Source organism: Sardina pilchardus, chromosome 3 (genome assembly GCF_963854185.1).
Source record: "Sardina pilchardus chromosome 3, fSarPil1.1, whole genome shotgun sequence".
NCBI classification, from domain to species: domain Eukaryota; kingdom Metazoa; phylum Chordata; class Actinopteri; order Clupeiformes; family Clupeidae; genus Sardina; species Sardina pilchardus.
In genome coordinates, this window is record NC_084996.1 from 39536362 (window position 1) to 39549054 (window position 12693).

General features: G+C 38.4%; 1 protein-coding gene across 2 annotated transcripts in view; it reads left to right on the forward strand.

Annotated features, from left to right (window-relative positions):
* The window catches only part of usp31 (ubiquitin specific peptidase 31), a 150868-nt gene that overhangs the window by 55571 nt on the left and 82604 nt on the right, over positions 1-12693 (forward strand). For both annotated transcript variants that reach the window (XM_062533282.1, XM_062533283.1), the window contains exon 4: positions 580-672. In XM_062533282.1, coding sequence (XP_062389266.1) covers positions 580-672 — 93 coding nt within the window. The remainder of the gene's footprint in view (positions 1-579; positions 673-12693) is intronic.

A 12693-nucleotide genomic window follows, 5' to 3' on the forward strand; every position in this document is an offset into this window, starting at 1 on the left:
CCATTGACGCCTGTTTCCAAATCACCAAAACCCAGTATACAATCACAATTACTTATCCGGCATGAGGTGGGCTTTATATACTTTAATGAAGGATAAATAGACACAACCAATGGCTGCACCGAAGACACATGGCTGGACAGATATGGTGTATTATTTCTTAGTAAGCAACTGCATTTGAAACCTTGGTTTACAAGAAATATTTGCTGCCCTTTGAAGCAATTGAGATTGAGACCGAGAAGTGGTCTGGTGTTAACCAGACTATCACTGACTGGTTATAGTGGTTATAGACTGGTTGTAGTCCTTCTAACCTAACCAAATTTAAAAAAAAAAGAACGATGGTGTACCACCAGTGGTAGAAATTCACATACATTTTGCTCTCTCATGACCCACTGTGCTATTGGAATTGGAATATTGCAATTTGTAACCAATATTTTTCACCAAAGCTTTCGTAGCTCTCTACATCCCCTCATTCACACAGTACTTTTTTACAGTCTCTAAAGCTTATTTGCCTTGGTTCATGACACGCTATACATTTGATTTTGCCTAACCCATTTATAATGAACCTTCTCTCTCTTCCAGGTCCTCACTCACCTGCCCTCACTGCCAGAAGCAGAGTAACACATTTGATCCTTTTATGTGCATCTCACTGCCAATTCCTCTACCACACACAAGGTAGGTGCTCCCATAGTTCAGCATCAAGAGACTTCAATTCAACTGAATTTGTAAAGGCATAGAGACGTTTTTGTCATCAGAGAGAAGAATGAATTCTTCATGGTAATCTAAGAAATAAGCAATGGTAAAATGTTTAACTACACAGAAATGTATACAATGCAATTCAATGTGTGGATCGATTTCACTATATCTGTGCAGTAGGTGTAAAGAGCAACTTACAGGTTAACACTTCCAGGTCTGAGGCCTTTCAGACACTCTGAGGCAGTTTGCTAAAACTTTAGATTTTTAAGTTTTTGTCTAAGGGTCATTCCACCTCAATTCAACGGATTTTTAGATAAACGTTCTGCTTGACCATCTCAGATTTGCTTCAAACTTTTACCATCTAAAGAGTAACCATTTAAACTAACTCAGCCAAAATAATAATAATAATAACTAGAAATGCAATTCCAAGGAATTACCAGTGCATGAAAATGAAAAAATTTATAGATAGATGATGTAGATATGGCTACTAGGGTGTAACTAGGGTAAAGATGGTGATTGTATAGTTTAAAGAGAGTTGATGTGTGAAGGTAGACAGTTTAAAGCTTAAACATTCCAGTTGTAACTTAACTAATGATTTCTAAAAGGTATGTTAAAATGTTAACTATGTTAACAAAGATAACCAGGTTGATTGGTTTACTTAGCTAATGATTTCTAACAGTTATGGTAAAAATGTTAACAATGCTAACTATGTTAACAATGCTAACCAGATTGATCAGCTAACTTAACTAATGATTTCTAACAGAAATGTTCAAAATACTAACTATGCTAACAATGCTTACTATGCTAACAATGCTAACCAGGTTGATTAGCTAACTTAGCTAATCATTTTTAGCAGTTATGCTAACTATGCTAACAATGCTAACTATGCTAACCATGCTAACTAGCTAACTTGCTACTGAGGACTTTTATTTTGAAACATTTGTTAATAGGGTATCCATGGCTGCCACTATCAGGAATAAAGAAGTTACTGTAGTAAAATCATGTTGGTTGCTATGGAAACGGTCATAAACGCTTAATTTTAATGGTTGCTATGTTGGTTGCTAGGTACATGGAGGTCTCATGTAGTTGACTGGAGGCATAGTTGATGATAACTGACAGTGGGAATGGTTGAACAGTTAAATAGATTAGTAGTTTCAATGGTTAAATGATTTAATAGTGTATTATTGCAGTGAGGACTTTTATTTTGAAACAGTTGTGGACAGAGGAAACAGTTTAACAGGTATATGTAGTCTTCACAGAGAATGTATGCTTAAAGCCTGAGAGAGAGAGAGAGCTGCTGCAGCTGGCCTGGCCACCTGGCAGAAGATTCTAATTGCCCTATTATGATGTCATAATCACAATGTTAAGTCTATGGGGAAATTTTAATAGTTTTTAATTTATAGTTTAAAAAGTATAAAAGTTACAAAGTTGAAAAATAAATAGCACGGGTGTCCTAAGCAAGACCTACGTTACAAAGTTTGAATGAAGTTTCTACGTTAAACGGTTGAAGCTGCATTAAATGCGTTAGAAGAAGAAGAACTAGAAATGCAATTCCAAGGAATTACCAGTGCATGAAAATGCAAAAATAGATAGATAATGTAATTTAGATATGGTTACTAAGGTGTAGCTCGGGTAAACATGGTGGTTGCATAGTTTACAGAGAGTTGATAGTGTGAAGGTAGACAGTTTAAAGATGAAACATTCCACTACTAACTTAACTAATGATTTCTATTCATGTTAAAATGTTGAATAGCTAACTTAGCTAATGATTTCTAGCAGTTATGCTAAAAATGCTAATTATGCTAACAATGCTAACTTCACTAACAATGCTAAACAGGTTGATTAGCTAACTTAACCGATGATTTCTAGCAGTAATGCTAAACATGCTAACTATGCTAACAATATTAAATTTGCTAACAATGCTAACCAGGTTGATTAGCTAACTTAGTTGATGTTTTTTGCAGCTATGTTAAAAATGCTAACTATGCTAACCATGCTAACTAGCTAACTTGCTAGTGAGGACTTTTATTTTGAAACATTTGTTGCTTGGGTATCCATGGTGGCCACTATCAGGAAACAAGAAGTTACTGCAGTATAATCATGTTGGTTGCTATGGAAACGGTCATGAACACTTAATTTTAATGGTTGCTTTGTTGGTTGCTAGGTACATGGAGGTTTCATGTAGTTGACTGGAGGCATAGTGGATGATAACTGACAGTTGTAATGGTTGAACAGTTCAATAGTTGAGTAGTTTCAATGGTTAAATGATTTAATAGTGTATTATTGCAGTGAGGACTTTTATTTTGAAACAGTTGTGGACAGAGGAAACAGTTAACAGGATATGTAGTCTTCTGAGAGACTGCATGCTTAAAGCCAGAGAAACTGACAGTTGGTGCCCAGGTGGCCGGCCACCTGGCATAAGATTCTAATTGCTGCCGTGATGTCATAATGAGCAATGTTAAGTCTATGGGGGAAATTGTAATAGTTTTTAACTAATAGTTTAAAAAGTATAAAAGTTACAAAGTTGAAAAATACAAAGCCCACATCGCGTAAGTAGGACCTACGCGACATAGTTTGAATGGAGTTTCTACGTTAAGCGGTTGAAGCTGAATTGCGTGCGTTAGAAGAAGAACTAGAAATGCAATTCCAAGGAATTACCAGTGCATGAAAATGCAAAAATAGATAGATAATGTAGATATGGTTACTAAGGTGTAGCTAGGGTAGACATGGTGGTTGCATAGTTTACAGAGAGTTGATAGTGTGAAGGTAGACAGTTTAAAGATGAAACGTTCCAGTTCTAACTTAACTAATGATTTCTATTCATGTTAAAATGTTGATTAGCTAACTTAGCTAATGATTTCTAGCAGTTACGTTAAAAATGCTTATTATGCTAGCAATGCTAACTTTACTAAAAATGCTAACCAGGTTGATTAGCTAACTTAACCGATGATTCCTAGCAGTAATGCTAAAAATGCTAACTATGCTAACAATGCTAAATTTGCTAACAATGCTAACCAGGTTGATTAGCTTACTTAGTTTATGATTTTTTGCAGTTATGCTAAAAATGCTAACAATGCTAACTATGCTAACCATGCTAACTAGCTAACTTGCTAGTGAGGACTTTTATTTTGAAACATTTGTTGCTAGGGTATCCATGGTGGCCACTATCAGGAAACAAGAAGTTACTGCAGTATAATCATGTTGGTTGCTATGGAAACGGTCATAAACACTTAATTTTAATGGTTGCTATGTTGGTTGCTAGGTACATGGAGGTTTCATGTAGTTGACTGGAGGCATAGTGGATGATAACTGACAGTTGGAATGGTTGAACAGTTCAATAGTTGAGTAGTTTCAGTGGTTAAATGATTTAATAGTGTATTATTGCAGTGAGGACCTTTATTTTGAAACAGTTGTGGACAGAGGAAGTAGTGAAACAGGATCTGTAGTCTTAATGAGATTGTATGCTTAAAGCCTGAGACAGAAGGTGCCTCTCATATATAGCGTTTACGCGTCCTCTCTCGCTCCTCACTGATCTACATAAAGAATGATGGAGCGGCAACAATGGGATAGTCTAGCCCTTCTTCTATCTTTCTTTATGTAGATCATTGAGGATCGAGGAGCGAGGGAGGACATATAAACACTGCTTGAGAGGGACCCACAGTAAATACTTTAAAAGTTGTATATAGTCTAATTAATGTTGGTAGACAGAATGTTTAATGGATGTTGATAGGCAGATTGTTTAATAGATATTGATTGACAGTTTAATGGGTGGATGAGTGAATGGTCTGAAGAAGATGAATGGATAGAAGGTTGGATGGAATGTGCCTTATATTCTTGTTAAGAGAGACACTGATACAGCTCTCTGAGAGTAGTTGACACAGGTGTAATCAATTTAACTGGCTAGTCTTAAGAGAGCCAGCGTGTACTCTTAAAGCCTGAGACAGTAAATAATTTAAAAGTTGAATGTAGATAGTCTAATTAATGTTGATAGACAGAGAGTTTAATGGATGTTGATAGACAGATTGTTTAATAGGTGTTGATAGACAGTTTAATGGGTGGATGAGTGAATGGTCTGAAGAAGATGAATGGATAGAATGTTGGATGGAATGTGCCTTATATTCTTGTAGAATGGAGAGACACAGCTCTCTACTGAGAGTAGTGGATACAGATACAGGTGTAATCAATTTAACTGGCTAGTCTTAAGAGAGCCAGCCTGAGACAGAGTAGATTGTTTAAAAGTTCAATGTAGAGCGTCTAATTGATGTTGTTGATAGGCAGACTGTTTAGAATGGGTGGATGAGTGAATGGTTTGAAGAAGATGAATGGATATAAAGTTGGATGGAATTAGGAGGACTTATTTTGATACTGTTGTGCGCAGAGGATACAGGGGAACAGAATATGTAGTCTTCAGAGAGGAGCCTGAGAGAAACTGACAGTTGGTGCCCAGGTGGCTGACCAGCTGGGGTAACATTCTAATTGCTGCCGTGATGTCATAATGAGCAATGTTAAGTCTATGGGGGAAATGGTGATAGTTTTTAACTAATAGTTTAAAAAGTATAAAAGTTACAAAGTTGAAAAATATAAAGCACATATGGCATAAGCAAGACCTACGCAACAAAGTTTGAATGAAGTTTCTACGTTAAACGGTTGAAGCTGAATTGCGAGCGTTAGAAGAAGAAGTTTAATAATAACTAGAAATGCAATTCCAAGGAATTACCAGTGCATGAAAATGCAGAAATAGATAGATAATGTAGATATGGTTACTAAGGTGTAGCTAGGGTAAACATGGTGGTTGCATAGTTTACAGAGAGTTGATAGTGTGAAGGTAGACTGTTTAAAGATGAAACATTCCAGTTCTAACTTAACTAATGATTTCTATTCATGTTAAAATGTTGATTAGCTAACTTAGCTAATGATTTCTGGCAGTTACGCTAAAAATGCTAATTATGCTAGCAATGCTAACTTTACTAACAATGCTAACCAGGTTGATTAGCTAACTTAACCAATGATTTCTAGCAGCAATGCTAAAAATGCTAACTATGCTAACAATGCTAAATTTGCTAACAATGCTAACCAGGTTGATTAGCTAACTTAGTTGATGATTTTTTGCAGTTATGCTAAAAATGCTAACTATGGTAACAATGCTAACTATGCTAACCAGCTAACTTGCTAGTGAGGACTTTTATTTTGAAACATTTGTTGCTAGGGTATCCATGGTGGCCACTATCAGGAAACAAGAAGTTACTGCAGTATAATCATGTTGGTTGCTATGGAAACGGTCATAAACGCTTAATTTTAATGGTTGCTATGTTGGTTGCTAGGTACATGGAGGTTTCATGTAGTTGACTGGAGGCATAGTGGATGATAACTGACAGTTGGAATGGTTGAACAGTTCAATAGTTGAGTAGTTTCAATGGTTAAATGATTTAATAGTGTATTATTGCAGTGAGGACTTTTATTTTGAAACAGTTGTGGACAGAGGAAACAGTTAACAGGATATGTAGTCTTCTGAGAGACTGTATGCTTAAAGCCAGAGAAACTGACAGTTGGTGCCCAGGTGGCCGGCCACCTGGCCTAAGATTCTAATTGCTGCCGTGATGTCATAATGAGCAATGTTAAGTCTATGGGGGGAATTGTAATAGTTTTTAACTAATAGTTTAAAAAGTATAAAAGTTACAAAGTTGAAAAATACAAAGCAGGCATGGCATAAGCAAGACCTACGCAACAACGTTTGAATGAAGTTTCTACGTTAAACGGTTGAAGCTGAATTGCGTGCGTTAGAAGAAGAATAATAATAAGAAGAAGAAGAAGAAGACCGAGGAAGAACAGTACAGTGCATTTTCATGCACTGTAATAATAAGAAGAATAGGAAGAACAGTACAGTGCATTTTCATGCACTGTAATAATAAGAAGTTGAAGAAGACTAGGAAGAACAGTACAGTGCATTTTCATGCACTGTAATAAGAAGAAGCCTAGGAAGAACAGTACAGTGCATTTTCATGCACTGTAATAATAATAATAATATCTTGGATTTATATAGCGCCTTTCATAATACCCAAGGTCGCTTAACTCATTAACTGCCATTGACGTCTTTAAACGTCAATTTAGACACATACGTTGACTGCCGTTTTCAATGGGGAGGGCTCCTGGGTGGGCTTGGGAACGATCTGGCAGAGTTTCAGGCTTGTAAACAGACTGCACTAGCGATCCGAACCTCTAGATGGCAACAGTGCCATTTGGATCATTAGTATCTGCCTAGAGTGCACAAGTCATGCAGAGACAACTAGCAAACACACTAAAGATCGACCACAGTGGATCTAGTTTGCACGCGATGCAGGGAATAAATATGCTTACTTCTTACATCAAGGATGGAAAACACGTGAACGGTATGATCCATTTACATTGGATATTGCGATATAGACTAACAACAACCTTGCTAGTGCTAGCTTGCTAAGTCTAGCATCCTGTTCAGAGTCTTTAGCGACCATCAGAGTCCCTAGCAAACAGGTGTTTTTAGCAAAACTAACCCATGTTCTACTGACGATTACTAAAGAACGGAAAACGATAGAAACAAGCCGTTTTTTCCTGGTGAAAGAAGAGAGTCTACTCTTTCATTTGGTACCTTCGGTGTTTAGATAGTCATAAAGCTCACCGTTCGGTGGATCTTGGAAAAACAGTCAAAATGCTGTAAAACGTCTGGCAGTATGGAGCGCTCTGCACTGAAAATCGCTGGCAGCCAATGAGTTAACAAATGAGAGGGGGGGGGGGGGGGGTATTAGGGGACAAAGGACTTTGTGAAGAGAAATGTTTTGAGGTGCTTTTTGAACATGGACAGGGACGGGGCAGAGCGGACATGGAGTGGTAGGGTATTCCAGAGTGTGGGAGCATTGACAGAAAAAGCCCTGTCCCCAAAAGTCCGCAACCTGGTGCGGGGAATGGCCAGCAGGTCCTTGTCAGAGGACCGCAGGGAGCGTGACTGAGTGTAGGGGTGGAGGAGATCAGTGAAAATATAAGCTTGGTATACCTAATACATCTAGAGAAAAACATTTTTGAACATGGTACCCCCCTTCTGATTTTTGGCACATTTGCACCCTCATCTAAATCTGCAGCAAAGTTCAGATGTCATTATCTCAAAAAGTGTTCAAGCTTAAGACTTTACATTTTCTGTGAATAATGATTGCTACCTATAGATTCCACATGGACATTCTTAAGTTGTATTTGTTGATGCTGATTGTGTTTCAATCTTGTGAAATCAGAAGAAAAATGTTGTTGTTTTTTCAAACCCCCACATTGGGTACCACTTTACACAATGTATTTATAAACAAAATGTTTGTCAAATGGTTATGTCTCTCTACAGATGTGTTTAAGCTGTCTTTGAAAAGTGAATTAACCCTCTAAGCGCCACAGGCGGATATAGTCGACAAGATGCGGTACTGAATAAAATGGCCGATTTAGTGAAATAGGGTGTCAAACTTTGTTCAAACTCCTGCCACTAGTTGGTAGACATGTCATACTACGTCCCGACTCAGAATTACGTCATGCTTCTATACAAAATATTTGAGCAAGGGTGCTTTAAATCAGTGCGAAATATCAGCTGAGCTACTTTGCGTGTGAGCCATTGTACCAGAGCGGTTGTGAACGTAAACGACTATTAGCATTAGATAATTGTCTAAACATTCAAAAAAGTTTACCAGGAATGAAGTATTGGGTCTTCTGTTCGCTGACAGTGATTCTGAAGGGGAATATCATGAATATCAATAACATGCTTGTGTCTCTGCCTAGCAGTAATGCAGCTGGACAACCTGAGAGTTTAGTCACACCAAGCACAAACGTGGATGGAGCCTTTGCCTAATACTAATGGGTATGTTGGTGTGGAGGTCGAAGTGTCCATAGGAGAGCTGCGGGGCAACGTAGAAGCAGTGTGGGGAGTCGCAACGAGAATGAAAATGGACAGAGCCATGTCGATTCACTCCACTCTTAGATCTGAAAGGCAGATGCGCTCAAACTCCGAATGTTAGAGTCTTTGGGTGCGTAAAAAGAAAAACTGGTTTAAAGCAAAATAAACGCACTCTCGGATATAATCTTGTTACTTTATTAACTTGAAAGCATGAACAAGACGGACGCGTTTCGGCTAACAGCCGTCCTCAGCGTCTTGGAGAGGATAGGGCAGGTGTAACTAATAACAGGTACAAGTAGGCTACGTCACCAAATTGCCAATTAGGCGCACAGGTCATAGCAAACATGAACATTCTGAATCTTATCAATAATGTGCCTAAATAGGACAATAAAAAAGCTATTTCGGTCAGTGACCTTGCGAAAAACTGTCGTTCTTAGTGTCATCCCAACTTTCTGAACTTCAACATCCAAAAACGATATTTTGTCCATGCTGAAATCACTCCACTTGACAGGTGCGCGTGGCAGACCTAGAGGCTGCCGTCAGACAAAATAGGCTACAGGTGCAGGCAGTGTGGGGTGGGTTTTTGTATTATGCTCTGCAATGAGAGGTACCACACCATGAAACACTACAATAATTGTCACCTGGATGAATAGGGATTAATTATCTCCACAGCAAAAAGAATGCTTTTTGATTTGCATTCTCGTCATCATCATTCCTATCATCTTGCCATTTATTAGTAATTATTTACACTGTTGATTTACTATTTCCCTGACCATTTAGTATGGTACAATGTGTGTTATTTTAGTGTGTACATGTCCTTGTGATGAGTATGTCATGTATAATGTATAACCCCCCCCCCAAAAAAAAACAAAAAAAAACAAAGTGGCAGATCTAAAGGCCACAGTCAGACAAAATACAGGTGTAGGCAGAAGGACTTCGACTTTTGGCCAAAAATCATATTCGTCAAGTTCGTTTGTTTATTAATATCAAAATTCTAACATATTCGAATATTTGTTAATAATATTTTGACCATTATTTTAATGCTTTTGAAAAACACGCAGCATTCGTTAAGGTGAATTTCCTTTCCCTGCTCTCCCTCCGTCTCCGTCTTATCCAGGCGTTCGCGAGGACGATGAGACTTGTCAAAAGTGTCTGAATGCACAAGTTTGTCTTTGAGGTTAGCCGACCTAGAGTGTGTAAAAAGAGGAGGACTAGGAAAGAGTTCTGCGCACTTGGCGTCAGCCTGGAGGACGTGCCAGTGCTTTCTTATAGTCGTCTTGATCTGGTGGCTTAATGGAGTATGTCGTGCAACATATGAGAGGGGGATCGCTGCGCTTGGGTTTGGGTCTGTCACTGGGCTGGCTTTCATCATTCCCATCATCTTGCTATTATAGCCTAATGATTTACACTGTTGATTTACTATTTCCCTGACCATTTAGTATGGTACAATGTGTGTTTTTTTGTGTGTGTGTGCATGTCCTTGTGATGTGAATGTCTGTCAAGAAAAAAAAAATCATTATGATGTCATAATATGCTAATTAGTTGGATACATGTAATCCTTACATAAACTTTGGGCCATCCTTAATATTTCTCTAATTTTCGATCTATGGTTCTATGGTTCGATCCCCGACCAGTCCACCACGGCTGAAGTGCCCTTGAGCAAGGCACCTAACCCCTCACTGCTCCCCGAGCGCCGCTGGTTGGGCAGGCAGCTCACTGCTCTGTGTTGTGTGATTCACCTCACTGTGTGTGTTCACTAGTGATGCGCGGGTCGGGTATTTTTTCAACCCGCGGGTCCCGCTTTTATGAAATTATTTGGCCCGACCCAGCCCGCCCCGCACCACTGTATCTATTTTGACAACCCAACCCGCCCCGCACCCGCGACTATTACATACTGGGCATTGTAAGTGCTTGGAAACATCGCCTGTAAACTGGCAACAACAAAGGCTATGCTTATGAGTATGAACGATAATCAGGTCATTATAACAAGATGATAGGCTACACATTTAAAAAATCTAGAAATGCACAGCAAAAACCTAATCTAGGCTAAACATTATAGCCTACGAAATACGTCCGAAATAAAACAAGGATTTGTATAGGAGATTGAAGCGGCTGAAAACGGAAAAGAATTTGAAGACAGTCAGTGTTGTTAATTTGCTCCTGGACAGATAAAGATGCATCAGTTTGGCTAACTTACTTGTAAGCTACTTAGTGTAGGCTAAATTGACATTTCAAATAGCCTATGACAGCCGAACAAACAAGTTATGCATGTTTGTGCAAAGTAACGTGGAGCCATATGGAGGAGGGATCATTGAATTGAAAAGGTAGGTTAAGGAATTGTTTGGGAAATAATAACGGCTAGTCATTGCTGACGTTAGCAATGCATTATCAGAGTTCGTTTCTGTCATTATGCTGAGGAAAACAACATTAGCACTTGCCATTGAAAGCTAGCAGCCTGTTTGCTGTTCCTGTTGGATCCTGCAGCAAGCTGGCAACCGCGACTCAGAGGGGAGGGAGAGGCGAGGCGATACGCCGCGCAACAGTATTTTGAAAGTAATTGCAGTGGGCTAGCCTACTCGTTTTGGCCACAATCCTACATACGGTTCCTTTAATATAGGCTATAGGGAATTGCACGCAACATACATGGATTTTAAAATGTAATTTTGTTTTTAATGACCCGCCCCAACCCGCCCCGCAAATAAAGTGATAATTTCTTTACCCGCCCAACCCGACCCGCGGGTTACCCGCGGGGTCCGCGGGTTACGGGCCGACCCGCGCATCACTAGTGTTCACTGTGTGCTGTGTGTTCACTAATTCGGTTAAATTGGGTTAAATGCAGAGAACTGAATTTCCCTCACGGGATCAAAAAAGTATATATTCTATTCTTATTCTATTCTATTCTAATTTACAGAAAGTCTCTATCTCTTATCACTTTTAAGTTAAAGCCTTTTGAAATTGAGACGTCAAAATCGAACATTTTTGGAAAAAAAATTAGGAATAACAAGGATTATGAAATCATGAAATAATAGCACAAAAAACACTGTTAATTGTTGTAATAGACCAATATTTTACCAATAAAATTTCAATAACTGCAGCCATAATACCATCTTGAAATTTCAGTCTGAAAGCCCATTTCACACTCTTTCTAAAGATTCATGCATTCAATTCATTGGTATAGCTTGTCATACCCCTGTAATTAAATGGGGAGATAAAATATCATCCAAATTGATTATTTTTCAGTTTTGTGTTACAATATTTCCAACAAAAATGCAATATAGACTTGCTTTCAAAGACAGCTTAAACACATCTGTAGAGAGACATAAGCAGTTGACAAACATTTTGTTTATAAATTGTGTAATGGGACACAAAAATCGAAGATTTCTCTTCTGATTTCACAAGATTGAAACAAAGTCAGTATCAACACATACGCCTTACGGATATCCATGTGGAATCTATAGGTAGCAAACATTATTCACAGACAATTTGAAGTCTTTAGCTTGAACACTTTTTGAGATAATGACATCTGAACTTTGCTGCAGATTTAGATGAGGGCGCAAATGTGCCAAAAATCAGAAGGGGGATACCTTGTTTTTCTCAGGATGTATAAGGTATACCAAGCTAATATTTTGGCTAAGTTTAAATCTTTAGGCGGTAAAAGTTTGAAGCAAATCTAAGATGGTCAAGCAGAAGGCATTTGTTGAATTGATGTGGAATGACCCCTAACTAAAAATATAAATGCAAAAGTGACACATATGGTTATAATCTAGAAGTCCTCAGGAATAAGAAAATCAGAGTGAAGTGAATGTAAATAAATATTTTTTTATCTAAATAAAATGTAAAGACAACCTTACAAAATCCTATTGTCAAAGGTCCTCAAACTGTATTAACCCTATGAGCCCGACGGACGCAAAGTGCGTCAGAAAACACCCATTCTTCTCTGTTAAATTGCTCCGCGAGTATTATAGTAGGGGAGATTATGTGAAAAATCGTTACGCGGCGGATAGAAGCATGAAATTTGGTAGATATGTTCCTTGGGTGATCCTAAGACATCCTAGAAGGGGTGCCCAAAAATATCTCAAACAGGAAGTGAGATTTTGGAGAAA